Genomic DNA, 17222 nt, shown 5'->3' on the forward strand with positions numbered 1-17222 from the left:
TGTTTGCCCCCGTCCTATCTCCAGCCTTGTCAAGGCTCATTTTAGCTGAACTTGAACCTCCCCCTGAGTGTCCCAAGGAATCTCTTAAGTCAGGAGGAGCCGACGTACCTTTCCCAGCGCAGACCCGGCTGCTGCTACTGCTCGGAGCTCCTCCATGGAGGTCAGCAGGGGAGAATCCCCTTCCATCCTGCGGAATCCGTGGAACATGAGCTGGAGAAGGAAGCCTCTCATGGACTCAGTTTCAAAGATCTTCTGGGGCCCTCTCCTGCCCAGCACTTCCTTCCTGAAGAGCTTTTCTCCGATCACAATGCAGTTCCCATCGTTGCCCCACCAGATTGACTCAAAGCTCTGGCTGCTCAGGATCTCCCAGAGCTTCTCCAGGAAGGAGTCAGCCGAAGGTTTGGTGCTAGCAGAGAGCAAAATTTCATGTTAGGGTCCCAGGATTCATCAGGCCAACTTTCAAGGGCATTTTTGTCTGCAGGGAGTTCAGCCGCAGCATCCCAAGATGGTCCCAGATCATCTCTGGGATGGTCGGGAGAAGCTGAAGCCACCCACCAAGCTGGATCCTCCAGATCAGAAGCACAGGTTGTCTCCTGTGAAGACAGCTCCATTTCGACTTATTTTTCTACAGCTTGGCTGTCTCCAACTAGCTTCTTGGTCCTGGCAGTCAGCAGGATGGAGTTTGTGGCTCCAGCTGCCTAGGAAGGTCTCCAGCCTGTGTTCCATCACAGTGACATCACAGCGTGGCACCTGTCTCCTGGCAGCAGGAGCTGGGAGATGCAGAAATAACCCCAAAACCCTGATTTCCCAGAGAGCTGTTTGAGCCCAGAGCTCATTCCAGTTGTATTCCCATGTGGAATGTCCTGCCAGGGCAGTGCTGTGTGCCGGTGCCCCTGGGAGCAGTGCCCAGGGAGGGATGGGGAAGGGGACAGCATTGGGCATCCAAGTGCCCCAGACCTGAGGTTTTTCACTTGGGCACCTTCTCCCCTATGCAGAAATGCCTGTATGGAATTCCTCTGGAACAACCCAGGTGTGAGGCATCCACAGGGCTGCTTCTGCCGTGACTGTCCCTGTTCCCAGGTGATCTCGGATCCCAGCAGGCTCTCCATGCTGCTCCCTAGGGTGAACTATAGGGGAAATGTTCCCCAAACATGTCTTGCAGTGGAAAAAACCTCCCTTGGGTTGGGTTCCTCGAACTTTCTTTGCCTCAGAACCTTCATAGCCCAACCCAGGGACCTCACTGGGGTTCTCACACCTTGTGCCCAGTTCCCAGCACACTCCGAGTGGGAGGACTGCGGCTGTGGAATTGTGTGTGGACAGAGTTGTGAGGGACTGGTTGTGTCAGCTGAAGGCTCTGCTGGGATTCATCCTGGAGTCCTGGATGAGCTGGTGGGGTTACTGCAGGGCCCCTCTGGATCTACCAAAGGCCTGGGAGGTCCAGGGAGATCCCTCCTCACTGGGAGCTGGAGTGTCATCCCTCCCCTGCCAAGGGAGGGTGTGAGGGATGGCCCAGAAAGGTATACCTTCACTTGGGGGATTTTCTGGGTCCTATGGTGTGAGGAGAAGAGCAGGGCAGGAATGTTGCTCAGAGTTGGAGGGAGCACTGCACAACTGTGTGTGCACTTGGAAGAGCAAAACTCTCTGAAATTAAACCCTACAGCTGTGCTGGCAACTAAATGGACATGTCAAAGCCATTTCATCCCCCCTAAAACCCCTCACACTGAGACCTCCCTTAGCACAGAGCAGGTGTGCCCCAGGATAAACTCTGTTCCAGCATCTCCCTTCTGCTCCTCCACCCCTAATAAATCCCCCAATATTTTGCATTTCCCTTCCCCCTGCCAGCATTGGAGGCAGAGCCCCATCCTGTGCCTCAGAGCTTCCTGATCGATGGATAAAGTGGGGAAAAACAGCAAGAAGAGAACTTTGAGATTGTTACGAGCACTATTAAGCATGACATAAACCAGAAAAATTAATGCAAAGCTTTTATTCCCCTTTGTTTATTGGGCTCAGCGATGAAACCCAACAAGCTTTAGAGAACTCTTTCACAAAATGTTCCGACCTCTCACTCCTACACCAAGGCATGAAGGAATAAATAAATAAATTTAATTCTCCTTGTCAAATGAGCTGGATCATAGTTGGAAATCCAGCTGCTGGTGTTGCACCTACACAATATTAAGGTTTTGGAGGTGATTGTGGGGTTTTTTAGGGGGGCGGCTGCTAATGCTGGAATGTTCCAAGAGCCTCTGCTGGGATTTGGTGTGATTAGGCATCTGACGTGTCAATGAAAAGGATAAAAATAATTCCCCAAAACTGGCATTCAGGGTTCAGCAAGAGCGATGTTGTTCGACAGTGAGGAACAGCCGAGTCTGGCCACGGATGGGGAATGCCATGGGGGGACGCCTGAGCACCCCGAGTGTGGGGCTGGGGGACCCCCATCCCTGCCTGCCAGCCTTTGGGGTCCCATGAGGATCCAGCATTTTGGGGAGGGGGCACTCCACGAGCCCCTGCCATAGAGGGGACCCCATAAGCACCTCGACACCCTCATTAGTGCCCTGCACGTGGGAAAGGGGGGATCGATCCGCCCTCTCCATGGGGAACGGGACCACCATGGGAAGCCAGACCCCAATACACCCTCTATATGGGGAGAGGAGACCCCACAAGCCCCTTGACTCATGGGAAGGGGGATCCCACACTGCCCTGCACATCAGACACATGGGAACGCCCGTCAGGGCCCCGCAGGTGGGAAAGGGGGATCGATCCATCCTCTCCATGGGGAACGGGATCACCACCGACAGAGGCGGTGGGGCCCACAGCGCGGCGTGGCCCCTTTAAGAGCCAGCCCGCGCGGGGGGCGTGGCCCGCGGTGACGTTACCCCGCGTCGCTGCCCGCGCGCCGCCGTGACGTCAGGCGGCCGCGCGGCCCCCGGGCCCCTGACGCCCCCCGGGCCCAGCCCCGGCCCCGCGATGCCGCGGGTCTACATCGGCCGCCTCAGCTACCAGGCCCGGGAGCGCGACGTGGAGCGCTTCTTCAAGGGCTACGGCAAGATCCTCGAGGTGGATCTCAAGAACGGGTGAGCGCGGGCCCGGCCCGGCCGCCGCGAGGGGAGGGTCCGGGCGCTTGAGCCCCTTGGAGGGCCCGTTGGGGAAGAGGCCGCCGGGGCGCTCTGGGCAATGGTGGGGGCAGGACGGCTGGGTCGCCCCCTTTGGGGGGGGGCGAGGGGGGCAGGACGCTTGGGTTCCCCCTTGGTTGAGGGGACGGGAAGTCTGGGCCTTTATTGGGGCGGCATCTTGGGTTCTGTCTTTTGGGGAGTGGGCAGGATGCCTGAACTTCCATTGGAGGAGGGACAGGGCGGCTGGGTCCCCCCTTTCTGGGGGGAGAGGATGGCTGGGCTTCTATTGGGAAAGGGCAGTCTGCTTAGGTTCTCTTTTTGGGGGACAGAACGTCTGGGTTTCTCCTGTTTTGGGGGGGCGGGGGCCTAGGACGTCTCGGCCCCTGCTGGAGGGGGGAGAGGATGCCTGGGTTCCCCCTTTTCGGGTGAGGGACAGGATGCCTGGGTTCCCCCTCTTGTGAAGGGGGGACACGACATCTGGGCCTTTTTTGGGGGAGGCAGGATGGCTGGGGCTCTGTTGGGGGGGGGTGTGGATGCCTGGACTCTCCTTTGGGTGGAGGTGAGGGAGGCTGGACGATTGGGTTCCCCCTCTTTTGGGGTGGGTGCAGGACACCTGGGCTCCCCCTTTGGGGAGGGGCCAGGATGGGTGGGTTTCTCCTTTTTGGAAGGCAGGACATCTGGGTTTCTGTGACAGCTGGGGGGCAGGAAGGCTGGGTCCTGCCTCAGTTCTTGGGGGCCAGCTCAGCTGTGTCCTGCCCCCTTCTGCAGGGAGAGGGTGTCACCCTGAGGGGTCCCCCCCCCCCCCCCAGGCCCTTCTGCACTCCAGGGTGAGCCAGGCTGCACCCCAGGATAACATCCCCCAAAAAGAACCCCGGTGTTTTGGGTGGGAGGTGCAGAGCTGCTCCCAAAGCCCCCAGGCTGTTGGGGGGGGGGGGTGTCCTGCCCCCTCAAACACCCCAAACTCGCCATACTGTATGTTCTTACCTGTGCTGTTCCAGCAGCCGAGCTCTCACTGCAGCTCCCAGGGTCGGATCCTGCTCCACCAGGACTTGGCCAAGACATTCAAGTGTGGATTTTTCAAGAAAAAACAAATTGCTGGTTTTGGTGGGTGTTCCCTAACACCCAAAGCCTCATGAGTGCTGGTGCCTTTGCTTTTTCCAAGAAACCTAGCTTGAAGTCTTCCTTAGGAAGGCTGAATGGAATATGGATTTATTATTATGTAGCCAGGAGAGAGAGGTATTAATTCCACCTTAGAAGTGGAGAAGAGGAATTTCTTGTACAAGTTAGTCCTTGAGCATTAAAGTGAAAGAGGCTCATTAAGTTTTAGCACTGCTTGTGCTGGCAGGTGGACATTTAACAGGTTTATAAGATGAATAAAATCAATTATTGAAGCAAACAAGTGTTCATGTGTCTGTGTTTTAACCCACACAGCCTCAGGTGTTGTTGAAGATTAACTGAAAGATCTGAGGCTCCTGTTTTCCAGTCCTGCTGTGTATCTTTGGAAATGTTTGGGGGGGGTCAGTTTTCCTGTTTCTAAGTAAACCCCAAATTCAGTATTTCTGTTTCATACACGTTGTGGGGGGAAGCCAACTAAACTTTCTTAACAGATGTAGAACTGCTGAGTTACATGGCTGATGTGGCAAAGGGACTTGTCTTCCTGCTTTTAAGTCAATTTAATTGATTTTTTAGTTTTATATTCTGAAGTCTTCTTACAGGTTTGGAGTTAAATTCCTTGTCAAAAATGGAACTTGAGCAATCAGATTTTGTGTCTGTGCTTGGGAAGCCCTGGGCTGAGCTGTGCTCTCTTGAGCCTTCCTCCATGGCTTATTTCTGGTATTGCTTAGGAAACAATTCAAACTTCCTGCATGGTGTTTGGCTGGAGAGATTCTTGCAGTTGCTTCTGGAAATCTGGGGGTTCTCCTTGGTGGATCACCCACTGAGTTTCAGCAGCTAAACTGGAATGCTGGAGCGAGAGGATGGAGTGCAAAGTGATACCACAGAGCTCTAAAAGCTTAGCTGGGGCTCACTGATTGTAATGTAAGCTTGAAATTCAAAGGCTTAAAGCAATTATTACCTGAGGGAAGGATGGGGAAATGAAAATGTGGGTCCTGTAGGATTCTCCATTCCAAATTGCACTTTTTAATTGTATGCTCTTAGTTTTCATACTCTTTCCTGCTCAGAGCTGCACTGACAATCACAGCTCACTGTATGAAGTGACCAGAAAATTGGACTTTTCAGCCTGTTTTTTATCTTCTATGAATACACTAAAAGCTGCTTGTGATGCCTCTAAGACTAAAACCAAACTGGTTCTACTCATGTACTTACCTGCCTGCATTACTCTGGGCAGCTCTGAAGAATTCAAGGCTTCATCCTAATGCAATACCTGCAGGACAGAGGGATGTCACTTCTGCAGTGGATTGAGGAACACAGGTCAAAGCTTCAAACTTCCATTCTTCCATCTGCCTCCATTCAAAATCAGTGTTTGCTTTCCAAAGAGAAGTGGTTTGGGTGGGAAGGGATCTTAAAGCCCATCCAGTTCCACCCCCTTCCTGGGCAGGGACACCTTCCACTATCCCAGCTTGCTCCAAGCCCCAGCCTTGGACACTTCCAGGGATGACTTAAGGCCATCTCCAAGGTCATGGTCGGACTCCTTGACCTTGGAGGGCTTTTCCAACCTGAACAGTTCTGTGATTCTGTGTTTACTTGGTGTGTGGGGTAGTGCTCACTTTTAATGGTTGGGGTTTTTAACTTCTGCCTTTAAAAAGATAGATAACACCCTTAATTTCATCAAAGATTATGCCATAATAGTAATCTCTTGCTAACATAAATGAATTCAGCCATTACAACCTCACATAATTTATCATTTTGTTGATGAAGAATGACTTTCAGTTCAGTTCGGCAAATCAAGAGACGTGTTTCCATGCCTTCCTATTTCTCTCCCTGGTTTTGGAGGTGTTTTAATTCTTTTCAGTTTTTTTCCAAGGCTCAAGGCCTTGAACCCTCAGGTCTGCTCAGGAGGTTCATCTGCAGGACAGCACTCACAGGGCTCTGCAGGAACCCACGAGTTGCTTTTGAGCACAGATACCTCAGGTTCAGTTCCTTGCCAGTGATCCCTCTTCCCTCCCTCTCCCTAGGTACGGCTTTGTGGAGTTTGATGATCTGCGAGACGCCGACGATGCTGTTTATGAGCTGAATGGGAAAGATCTTTGTGGGGAGAGAGTGATCGTGGAGCACGCCCGGGGCCCACGTCGTGACAGCAGTTACGGTTCTGGACGCAGTAAGCACTTGTGCATTTGTATCCATGGCTTATTTTAAATAAAACATTGTTTTACTCTTTTTTTAAAAAGTAATTTAAAAGGAAAGCGATACAAAGTTGTGACTAGTGTTCTGTAACTGTAAATGTAACTGTTGATCTGAATATTTATTAATTTGTTTGTTGTATTAAACTATTTTAATTGATACATTAATAAACACAGTTTCTTGTACCATTTTTATTATTATCATTTCGTTTAACTATTTGAATGGTTTATTTTCAATGTGATGTTTAACATAGATTTAACAGAGACCTCAATGTTTTAATTGAAAGAGTCCTTTGAGGCTAAGATGACTGCCCGTTCCATTTGCTGACCTTGGGGTACCTTTCCATGAGTGGCTCTTTGACCTTTGTGGCCCTTGGCTGACCAAAAAAAAGGAAGCCATGTGACGACCGCAAGCTTTTCCCATTAGACCTGGGTGGTGAGGATCCCAAGGGTTAGAGACAGATGAGATTAATCTGAAATAGGTGCCTGAAAAGCTTTATTCATATCAGATATTCAGAAAGCCTTTAAGCAATGTAAGTAACATTAGTCAACTGGCTTTATTCAGTTTCTTCTTTTAAACTGTTTTAAAAATAATATTAAATATAATTGCATGTTAATTCTAGCATAATTATAGTCCTGTGCCTTGTTTAATTATGAGCTTGTAGCAAAACTTTTTAAATGCTTTGGGTCTTTGTAAGATGTTACGTAAGGGGGGTTGGGTTTAGCCCTGAGGGGGGGTCTGTGATGTCTTGGGGAACACGCGGGGCAGAGCAGTTCCGTCGGGGCGGAGAGCGAGGCTCCATTTCCCTGGCTGAAGCTCTGCTGTCTGCTTGTCACCTCCTAAAGGTGGATATGGTTATAGAAGAAGCGGAAGAGATAAGTACGGTCCCCCGACCCGTACAGAATACAGATTGATTGTGGAAAATTTGTCAAGCCGCTGCAGTTGGCAGGATCTGAAGGTACGGGGCCCCTTTCCTTACCTTCCCTCTGTTACAGAGCACAAAGGGTAAAAGTCATCTTCAGCAAGGCAAAGTGGTGTGCAGCTCTGCTTTGCTCCAACTCCTGAGCAACTCAATGTGGAGTAGATTTTGGAAGTAACACACACCTTAATACAGGAGTATATTTGTATATTTGTGTATATGAAACCGTTAATGAGAGGTTGGGAGTTGCACTGGCAGAACTGGTGGCACTGGACAGTGGGAGAATAATTTTAACCTTAGCACCAGCCAACATCATGTACAGATGTTTTATCTTCTTTTAAGCCCTGTCAAAACAGACTCAAATCACGCCAGGGGTAGGATTCACTAGAGATGGAGGAGTTTGCCCATGTCAGTTTGGATTTAACCCATCAACTCATAAGGTGCTACAGCTGTTTGAAACAACAGCATTGTTCTTGCACAGTCTCTCTTAGGAATTTCCATACCATCTAAAGCTGTTTTAAGCAGAGTTTCAGGGAAAGATGCTTCCAGAATGAGTAATCATGCAAAATCTCTGCCAAAAACTTATTTTTGAAGTCCAAAGGAGTGGCAGGTGATTCTCAGCAGTGGAGGTGTTGAGTGACACTGTGGAGCCCACGGTACCTCTGAGTACTCTGGAGGTGACGTGTTGGCTCGTGATCATCCACATTGTGGATTCAGGGAGCAGGATTTCAATAGTAGATGCAAAAAGATTAGTGCTTCCTTATCAAACTGAGCAGCAATGGTTAAACCCACTTGTTCTTACTGGAACACTTTCTCTTATGGTTCTCTTTTAAGGGTGTGTAAAATTTGTTCTAAACAAACTTTGACGTAGTAGAAACTGGTCTGTAATTGAATTGTTACACTAGTTCAGGTACGTACGGAGATGCTTCCAGTGTCTTTGTTATTAATGCTTCACACCATCAGTAGCTTGTCTTTGCTTCTGGTATTAAAATTGTAAGTAGAGCATGGCATGATTAATCCTCCAATGGATGCATTGCTGCTTTTTTGGGAATAGCTTTCATTTCAGTGTACTTAAAAGGGGAGTAGCTGGGTTGAAAACAAACCAAACCAGAGCTCCATGCCCTGTTTCCACTGCAACCAAATTCCACAGGGGCTGAAAGATAGCGTGGCCTGGCAGCTTGCTCAAAGCAGGGCAGAACAGACCCCTGATAAACAGAGGGATTTAGGAATGGAAATGGAGAAGCCAGGAAGCACGAAATGGGAAAATTAATTGAGCTTGGAGTTCTGTGGGGGGTTTTTCCAGCAGAATGAGCTGTGTTGACGAGGTGGAGGATGAAGGGAGGTCTGCTTCTCTGTGGGCTTCTTGCCACTTCATATTCAACCTTTATCACCTTTCCTAATTATTTTTGAAAGCATGATTTAGAGAGCAAGCATTTTACTTCTTTAATCACTTCTGTAATTTGAAACTTAAGAGTCCAGAGCATATTTGACCTCAGACTCGAGGTGGGAGACCTTAAGTTATCATTTGGCTCAAAACTATCGACCTGGTTCTAATCACACCAACTCTGTGAAGTCATAGTGTGTTACTTGGCACTACAGATGCTGTTTGGGTCAAACCCTTGCTGATATCCCTGTGAATAGAAGAGGCTCAGGGAGCATCGTGTCAGAAGTGAGCAGGGTCAGCTGGAAGCCTGGCTCTGGATTCAAGGCGATGGTGATTCTGTCCTCTTCCCCTAGGATTATATGCGTCAGGCAGGGGAAGTGACATATGCAGATGCACACAAAGGAAGGAAAAATGAAGGTGTGATTGAGTTCAAATCCTATTCTGACATGAAAAGAGCCCTTGAAAAGCTGGACGGGACAGAAGTAAATGGCAGAAAGATTAGATTAGTGGAAGACAGACCTGGATCGAGACGGCGCCGCTCTTACTCCAGAAGCCGAAGCCACTCAAGGTATGTCTGTAATGTATCTCAGGCTGCGTTTACTTGAACATGCAGTGGATTAAGACTTCTGGGTTCCAAAACACCTTGGAAATGTTTAGAATTCTCAACAGGTCTAGTTTTTTGAGAATGTATTAGTGTCCAGGGCAAACGAGGGCTGTGTTCTGAGGTGTCTCCCTTGGTGGATGTGTGGACCTGCTCCCTGAACACCTGTGACTGTTCCTCCCTGATACTCAGCCCTCACTCCTTGTGGGAGCAGCTGCGTGGCCGGTGGAGCCATGCACATGGAATGGAACAGAAGGTGCTTCTAACACTTCAGCTCTGAACACTGTGTTCTGCTCCAAGCACCAGGACTAACAGTTCTTTCTCAGCTTGGAAACCTCCACCTGTTCCCTGTTTCTCAGAGATTTGTTGCTTTCCTTGTCTGACCAAGAGCTGCTTCAGCAGCACCAAGTGTTCTCCCCTTTCCATTCTGGGGAAACTTGTTGCAAGAAAACTCAGGCAAATCTTTACTGTTCCTAGAAGAACTTGCTTATGAAATCAAAATCTGAAGTCAAAGCTTTGTGCCAGTGTCTTACCATATTCAAACTGTGATTTGACTGGGAAAGTGATTATTCCTTAAATAAACTGGCATCTTTTCTTCCAGATTAGCACCCTGCTCACAGCCAGACGTGGCAACAGGGATGAGAGGTGGGGAGAAGGGCACTCTAAGTTTGTAACTGTGTTGCGTAACTCTGAACATTTGGCTGCTGAAAGGTGCTTTAACCCTGTGGGGTTCTGCCCACAGGGATCATGAGCTCCCCATGCTAATGTGAAGCTGGTTCCTTGTGTTGCAGGTCTCGCTCTCGAAGCAGACACTCCCATAAGAGCAGGAGCCGCAGTGCCAGCAGCAGCCGCTCCAAGAGCAGATCCAGATCCAGGTATGTCTTTGTCTTGGGAGAACACTGTTTTTCTTTCCCCTCCCGTTCTCTGCACACTCTGCTCAAACCCTTGCCTCACTAAAGCAGAGCTGTCTGTTGCCTTTGCACTTCCAGGTCTGTGTCCCGTTCCAGAAGCAAGAGCCGTAGTCGAAGCAAGAGCCGTAGCAGAGGCCAGAAAGAGAAAAGCAGGACTCCAAGTAAAGAGGATAAAAGTAGGAGCCGCAGCAGGAGTGCAGAGAAATCCCGAAACAAAAGCAAGGATAAATCTGAGGGCTCTCTCCATAACAGCGATGAGAAAGCCAAGAGCAGGAGCCACAGCAAGGAAAAGAGTAGGAGCAGGAGTGGGAGTAAGGACAGGGGAGAGGCGAGGGAGAGCATGAGGAGCAGAAGCAAGGAGAAGAGCAGAAGCAAAGACAGGGAGAAGAGCATTAGCAAGGCTAGAAGCAGTAGCAAAAGTAGGGATGAGAGCAGGAGCAGGAGCCACAGCAAGGATAAAAGGAAAAGTAGGAAGAGGAGCAGGGATGACAGCAGAAGTAGAAGCCGGAGCCGCAGCAAGAGTGAGAAAAGCAAGAGGCGCAGCAAGCGAGACAGCAAAGGCAGCAGCAAGAAGAGAAGGAAGGACAGCCATGAGCGGTCCAGGTCAGGCTCCAAAGAGAAGGAGCAGCTCAAATCCGAGTCGGACAAGAAGGAGGTGAAAGGCGAGGGGGAGGACTCAGTGTCCCGCTCCAGGTCTAGGTCCATTTCCAAGTCCAAACCAAATGTCAAATCAGATTCTCGTTCCAGGTCCAAATCTGTTTCAAAGCCAAGGTCCCGATCCAGGTCTAGGTCTGCCTCTAGGTCACACTCCCGGTCGCAGTCAAGGTCCCGCTCCAGATCCTAATCTTACTGCAGCCCCACTTGGAATGGTTGGAAAAGTCTTTTGTACATGTTTAGTAGCTGTAACCAAGTGATTGAAGTAGAAACCCTGTCGATGCTGTGTATTTTTAACAACCTGATGGTCTGTCTGTCATTAACTGCAGAGCTCCCTCCCTGCAGCGCTCCCTGGTGTGAGGCTGCTCCTCTCATTTTCTATCTGATAGAAAGGTTCTCTTTACATACAGCTCTTCCTAGAGCCCCCAGACTGCCCTGTTTTCCAGGGAGAGCCTTGCAGGGAATGAGCACTGCGCCCTGGTGGGTTTATGGGATTACAGTGATGACTGATAGGTAGGTATGACGGATTCAACAGTCTTTGCCCTCGATTGATGCCCTTCGATGTCTGCCATTTAGTGGAAGTGCTAAGTCTTAAGTTTCATACTACTTTTGTTCCATATTTTTTGGACTTACAAAGTTGTGAATAGCACAGTCAAAAGGAAAAAAAAATAGAGGTACTTGCAGTAATCTATAGGGAAAAGAACTATAGTTCCATATTCTGGTATTGTGACAATATCCTTGTTTTATATTAAATTTTTTATTTTATTTTTCCCTGTCTTGCAAAGTACAGTGATTCCCGTTTCCATGAAATTTGAATAAAGACTATTTTTGCTTGATGACACCTGGTTACGTGATGCTGTGTTGTGATTGTCAGCGTTTTCTGTTGCTCAAGGTAAGCCTGAATTTGTAGAGAGTCACTCAGAGAAAAGGTTCTTAATTCAGAAAGTCACTTCATATTCAGTGTAGGCACAGCACTTGAATACAGTCCAGATAAAGAACTTATTTCTCCAGCATATTTTCCAGGAGTTTTTCCTCCTAATAAAACACCTGTGCTTGGTGTCAGGATGTGCTTCTGGGCTTGGAAGCACAGAGGGCAGCGGTGGCTGTTCTGTGGACCTGGGGAGAAGGGAGGGCAGCTTCTAGCAAGAGTTTTGTAGGTGTGGAGGTGTTCCTGAATAATATCCCAAATTTAGACTTGGGCCATTTGCAAATTGCTCAGACTGAACTTTCCACGAGCTCTGCTCCTGCACAATTGGTTTTGAATGAAGAAGTGACATCCCTAGCACCTGTTCTGCCTGCCAGCAACATTCTGAAAAACAGAAGGCAAAACATATTTTGTGAGTTGTTGGTCTGGAATAAAAACGTTAGCTACAGCTTCCCCTAAAACTTTCCTTTACCCAATTCCAAGCTGCTCACAACTGATGGCAGCAGCTCTCCAGCGAGAGAGTCACTTCATAAGTGCAAGTAATTCCATATAATTTGATCATTTGGAACTTGTCCTGCCATATTAAAAAGATGAAAGGGTAATAGATCATCAGAGTTGCTTTCAACACAAAATATTTCCCCACACTTTGAGAGGGGTCAGGGCTTGACGAGTGGCTCAGACTTTATCAAATGTCATATTACCACAGCAGCATGAGAAAGCTCTGTGGAAGTGATATTTAATTTCTTCAGAAGGAAAAGCATTTTCCAGCTATGTGTATTTAGTGCTTTAACATCTTAGACTCTCATAATGACATTTTTAATCCTTTTTGCTGCTTAATCTTAGTACAGAAGCAAACCAGCCAAGGCAAGATGTTTGCTAATAGGGGATAATTAACTGAAAAATACTTTTAAGAAAATCTGCAAATTATACAGTCTAGGCAAAGACTAAAAAGCAATTCCAGTTTCTGCTGTCTGGCAACTCTGTTCTGAATGACCGAGCCAGGTTTTAGTGAGCCCTTTGGGAGAAGCATCCGTTCATTAAACACCTGAGAACAGGCCTTTGGAGGGAGGTATGTGGGAAACCTGTCTGAGTTGCAGATTGTCACTGCATGCAGTAAGAAGAGGGAAAGCCAGAAATCCTTCACGGGTGAGCACCTGGAGCGGTGGTGGTTCCTGGTGTGCAGTGCAGGGGTTGGATCCAGCACCCCTTGGTAGGAGCACTGGTGCTTTACTGCCCAGGGTAGGGACAGACCCTGGGACGAGCTCATCCTCCCTGACCACTGTATGTGGGTTGGAGTGTTGGAGCAGGAATTCCCAGGGAATGGACACCCTGGGACATCTTACTGCTGAGAATTAGTGTGAAGCATTGGAAGTGCCCCCACAACAGGGATTCCAGGGCAGGGCCAGGCACATGCCCCAGCTGCGCTCTGCTGCATTGTTTAATGTTCATTTCTGTCTCGTGAACGTCACCGAGTGAGTCTCCCCCATTAATTTTGCATTAAAGTGTAAGTTTTGCATCAAAACCTCCAGCTCATGTGGCTCCCTGGTGTGGGCACTTTGCCTTTCCCAGCCTGGAGTTGCTGCAATCTTCGTCTCCTGAAACTGCAGGGATCTGCCTGCCAGCAGGTGTGAAGCCAGGGCAATGGTAATAACATAAAATATTAACAATAATAATTATATTGCGTGGCCAGAGAGGAAGATCACTGGAATGTCTGCAATAATCCCAAGTAACGTTTCTGTGTGAATAATTAAACACAAAGTGAGAACTCAGCTTTAGGCTGGATATATCTACCCAGAATGCACTGAAAAATAGCCCCAAATCTGGTTTAGCGTTGGGGTACTTGTTTTATGGGGTAAAAGCACCTTGGAGGTGAGCTCTGAGGAGGGAAGGCAGGAATGTGTGTGGTGGGCACGGGGCAGGTTCTGGCAAAACAATCAGTAGAGCAGCGAGATAAAAGGGTAAGAAGACCTAAAATAGGGATCTCTCAACGAAACTTGTAACAATTAAAACCAAATATGGATGGTTCAATTATTTGTAAAGTTTTTTGCCTCCAACACCCCTGTAAACCTGGACCCAGCAAATGCTTCAACACTGGCTGCAAGCATCTACAGGAGTTGTGTTTTATCTGGAACTTGGTGGCACAGATGAGGTGAGAAATGTATTTGTTTTCTGACTAAATTTAAAGATTCTAAAGGGTATTTTATGTGCCTCGCTCGAGGGATGAAGAATATTGTGATGTGTATTTCAAATGAGCCATTGCAAATCTCATTTATTATTTTCCCAAAATCCCATTCCATTTAAGCTGTCACAGCTTGGGGCCTGCTTGTGCTCTTTCCTCGCTCACCGTGGCGTAAAAACCCCGACGTGTCATTAAAAAATCCTACCCCCACCTCTTTTTTTGTTCCAAAATTCAAATAAAAAGGAAAATAACATTCCCAGATGAGAAAACAAACAAGTTTAACAAACGCAGAGAAGAGGGAGCAATATCCTCTATTACTCCTGGGCGTGGGAGGCGGCGGGATGCCGCGGTCACGATTTGCTGGATGCCGGCGGCAACGGCGATTTACAGCTTCCCCTTCCCAAACCTCCCCTTCCCAAATCTCCATCTCAGCCATGAATGTGCCCCAGCGCCCGCGGCCGTGCCCAGGCTTCACCCGGCCGGCTGAGGGAGCAGCACTGCGAGCGGGGCTGTGCCCCTCACGCCTCCCGCACCCACTGCCCCTTCCCAGTGCCCCACGGCCGCCCCCTCCCAGTGCCGGCTCCGTCCCAGTTCATGCCTATTCCCGTCCCAGTACCAGCCCTACCCCAGTGCCCGTTCTGTCCTAGGTCCTCCCCGTCCCAGGACCCCGTATCCAGTACCCCATCTACCGCTACCCACAGCCCAGTACCACCCCGCTCCCGATCCCCATCCCCTCCCAGCGCCGCCTCCCCCGGGCCGGGGCCGCGCATGCGCTCGGGGGCCCGCGGGGCTCGCAGCGCTGCCCGAGCTCCATCGCGAGGCCCTGGAGCGGCGGCGGCGGCGGCGGCGGCGGGGCCGGGCCGGGCCGGCGGTGAGTGCGTGAGGGCGGGGGGCCCGCGGGCCCGGGCGGGGGCGCCGCCGCCATCTTGGGGGGGGGGGGGGGGCGCCGGGAGCGCAAATGGCGGCGCCGGGTCGGGGCTGCCGCGGCCGCCGCGGCGCGGAAAGTGCGTTTAAACCCCAAAAGGGGCCAAACCACCGCAAACCCGGCAAAACGCGGGCAAAACGCGGGTTGAAGTTCTTCGCACGCTGCGGGGCACAGTCAGAAAGTTTCTGAGGTGGCCTTTGCCCAATTTTGACGCAAGAATTGGTGGAGAAAATCGGGGTTATCCCGGCTGGGCGCCGCTCCGGTGAAACTCCGCGGGACTGTGACAACTCAATAATATTAAAAAACACGTAAATCCAGTGCAGTAGAAACAGTTATTGGAGTCTTCCCCAAAACCAGAAAGATTTAAGTTTGAAAACAGAGATTTTACATGACGGGATAAACAAAACCAAAAAATCATCAAACTTTCTGGCAGCAAATTCAAAGCGCAGAACTAATGGAATGGGGATTTTGAGAGGGGAAGTCGGTGCTGAATAAATAGAGGGATAAATGTAATCCTTCAAAAGTATCGATCGGCTGCGGGTAGGGATCGGTGTGGGACAATCTGAGTGATGCTTGGTGTCAAGAGAAAGGGATTAGGACAGTTTTATGGACTCCTGGTGCCGCAAGGAATCAGATTAGATTTATGCTATGAAAACGTTTAATTTATTCAGTTACTGCCCAGATAAATTTAAAAAAATGGCCTGTAACTGGGATTAAGGGATAAAGAGCTCTGATACTTTGTGCCAAGTTGTAAGACTTTATTGGTTTGCATTCTGTTATATAGTAGAACAGAAGTAAAAAGGAGGGAAAACAGGGACTTGGTGCTTCGAACTTTCCTTCCTACACAGCAATTAAGTACAGTCCGACATGGTCTCATCAGCATTTTGCTTCCTCACTTTATGATCTATAATCTACTCAGATTATACATTTTTGAGGATGGGAACAGTCTTTTCCTGAGCGAGTATTCCTGCTTGGCAATGGGAGATATGTAATAATGATTAATAGGAGTCCCCAGGGTAGTTTGCTGGATTGTAGTCTTATAAAGTAATTACAGATGCAGTTAAAACAGAGGACGTTTTTGGCCTCTGTGCACTAGCTTTACCCTAAAATTATTGCACCTTATACTGCAAGTAATCCCATTAAAGCTGAACGTGTGTAAAATGAATTGTAATTCCCGGTGAGTGCCAGGGTGGAATCAGAGCCAAATTTGAGCTGCTGAGGACAACTGGGTACAACTGCTGGGCAGGTTGTGCAGGGCCAGCTGTTTCTCTCAGCCAGAGGCGATTTATTCTGTCTTCAGGGGTTTCATTCCATAATGAGCAAGTGGCAGGAGGGTGAGTGGGTACAGCCAGATGTGCTCTGCAGACCATTCCTGCCCCACTGACTCCTCAGGACCCAGAGTGTGTTTTCCTTGCCTCAGCCGTGCTGTTTGTCAGCACTTTTATTACCAGTTCTTTATTTACTGAAATTTTAAGGCTTTTACACTGATTTTTAAAGGCAGCATCTTGAATTTATTTAGAGCAGTGTCTGTAGTCTTACTTGAAAATATGCTTAAAATTGTGTTGGTTTATCTGCAGGAGAAGGTCTCGCTGGCTCTTATCTCACTTTATCTTCATGCAAAGCTTTTATTGGAGATACTTCTGGGTATGACAGTATATTCCATTGGTGTTGGGGGATGTGGATTTGAGGGTGAAGCTTCAGTGTAACCCCCTTGTCCTTTTCCATGAGTGCTGGCGTTTTCTGAGAGATGCCATGTGCTGCAAGCCTGATACTGGGACGTGGGATCAGATTCTCACAGGGTGGTGATGGAGATCACTAAATCATGGAATACCCTGAGTTGGAAGGGACCCACAGGCATCATCGAGTCCAACTCCTGGCACAGGACACCCCAACAATCCCACTGTGAGTATTGTCAGAGGATAAGGTGTGGAGTGTCCATGTTCCAGTCCATGCCACCTCTGCAAAGGAAAGTGTTTTGGAGGCCTAAATCCCATTCTCAGAATTGCACAGTTTGAATATCAAGAAAATATAGATAAACTGGATCAAAACGAGATTGACCCACAGCAGTGTTTACTCTGGGCATTTATAGTCTCTCTGTGAAATAACAAGGTGATTCCTGAGTTGCAGTGTCAGTTCTTCCCCATGCTGTTACCTCTTCTCTCTCATATTTTCTGTAGTTTTTAATCTACTTCAGCCTTTCCTCAAGCCCTCCAGTTGTGCTGCATGGGCAGAAGAGTGGGAAGAAGGAGCCACAGTGGGATGAAAAATTAGATTGGAGACTTGTGGGGAAAATGACCAAGTGCATGCTTGTTAG

At 48.9% G+C, this 17222-nt stretch overlaps 2 protein-coding genes across 7 annotated transcripts in view; both read left to right on the forward strand.

Annotated features, from left to right (window-relative positions):
- Positions 1–2904: 2904 nt before the first annotated feature.
- Positions 2905–11720, forward strand: SRSF4 (serine and arginine rich splicing factor 4). Its single transcript, XM_082296735.1, has 6 exons — positions 2905–3071; positions 6245–6387; positions 7256–7368; positions 9067–9281; positions 10106–10189; positions 10304–11720. The coding sequence occupies exons 1-6, from the start codon at positions 2965–2967 to the stop codon at positions 11067–11069; spliced, it is 1428 nt and encodes a 475-aa protein (XP_082152861.1). The 5' UTR covers positions 2905–2964; the 3' UTR covers positions 11070–11720.
- Positions 11721–14739: 3019 nt separating this feature from the next.
- The window catches only part of LOC309581806 (lethal(3)malignant brain tumor-like protein 4), a 39954-nt gene continuing 37471 nt past the window's right edge, over positions 14740–17222 (forward strand). For 5 of the 6 annotated variants that reach the window (XM_082296609.1, XM_082296611.1, XM_082296613.1 and 2 more), the window contains exon 1: positions 14740–14854. In XM_082296609.1, coding sequence (XP_082152735.1) covers positions 14752–14854 — 103 coding nt within the window. In that variant the 5' untranslated portion in view covers positions 14740–14751. Of the gene's footprint in view, positions 14855–16699; positions 16811–17222 lie in introns of those variants that run through there. The other variant, XM_082296612.1, reaches the window with a different exon arrangement.

Source organism: Coloeus monedula (assembly GCF_965178545.1).
Source record: "Coloeus monedula genome assembly, chromosome: 24".
Taxonomy (NCBI): Eukaryota; Metazoa; Chordata; class Aves; order Passeriformes; family Corvidae; genus Coloeus; species Coloeus monedula.

Excerpts from the sequence above, each read along its gene's own strand:
- SRSF4 (XM_082296735.1), top strand. The coding sequence starts at position 2,965 with ATGCCGCGGGTCTACATCGGCCGCCTCAGCTACCAGGCCCGGGAGCGC. Across the intron at positions 6,388-7,255 it reads CAGTTACGGTTCTGGACGCA|GTGGATATGGTTATAGAAGA; the intron begins GTAAGCACTTGT and ends CACCTCCTAAAG. Across the intron at positions 9,282-10,105 it reads AGAAGCCGAAGCCACTCAAG|GTCTCGCTCTCGAAGCAGAC; the intron begins GTATGTCTGTAA and ends CTTGTGTTGCAG.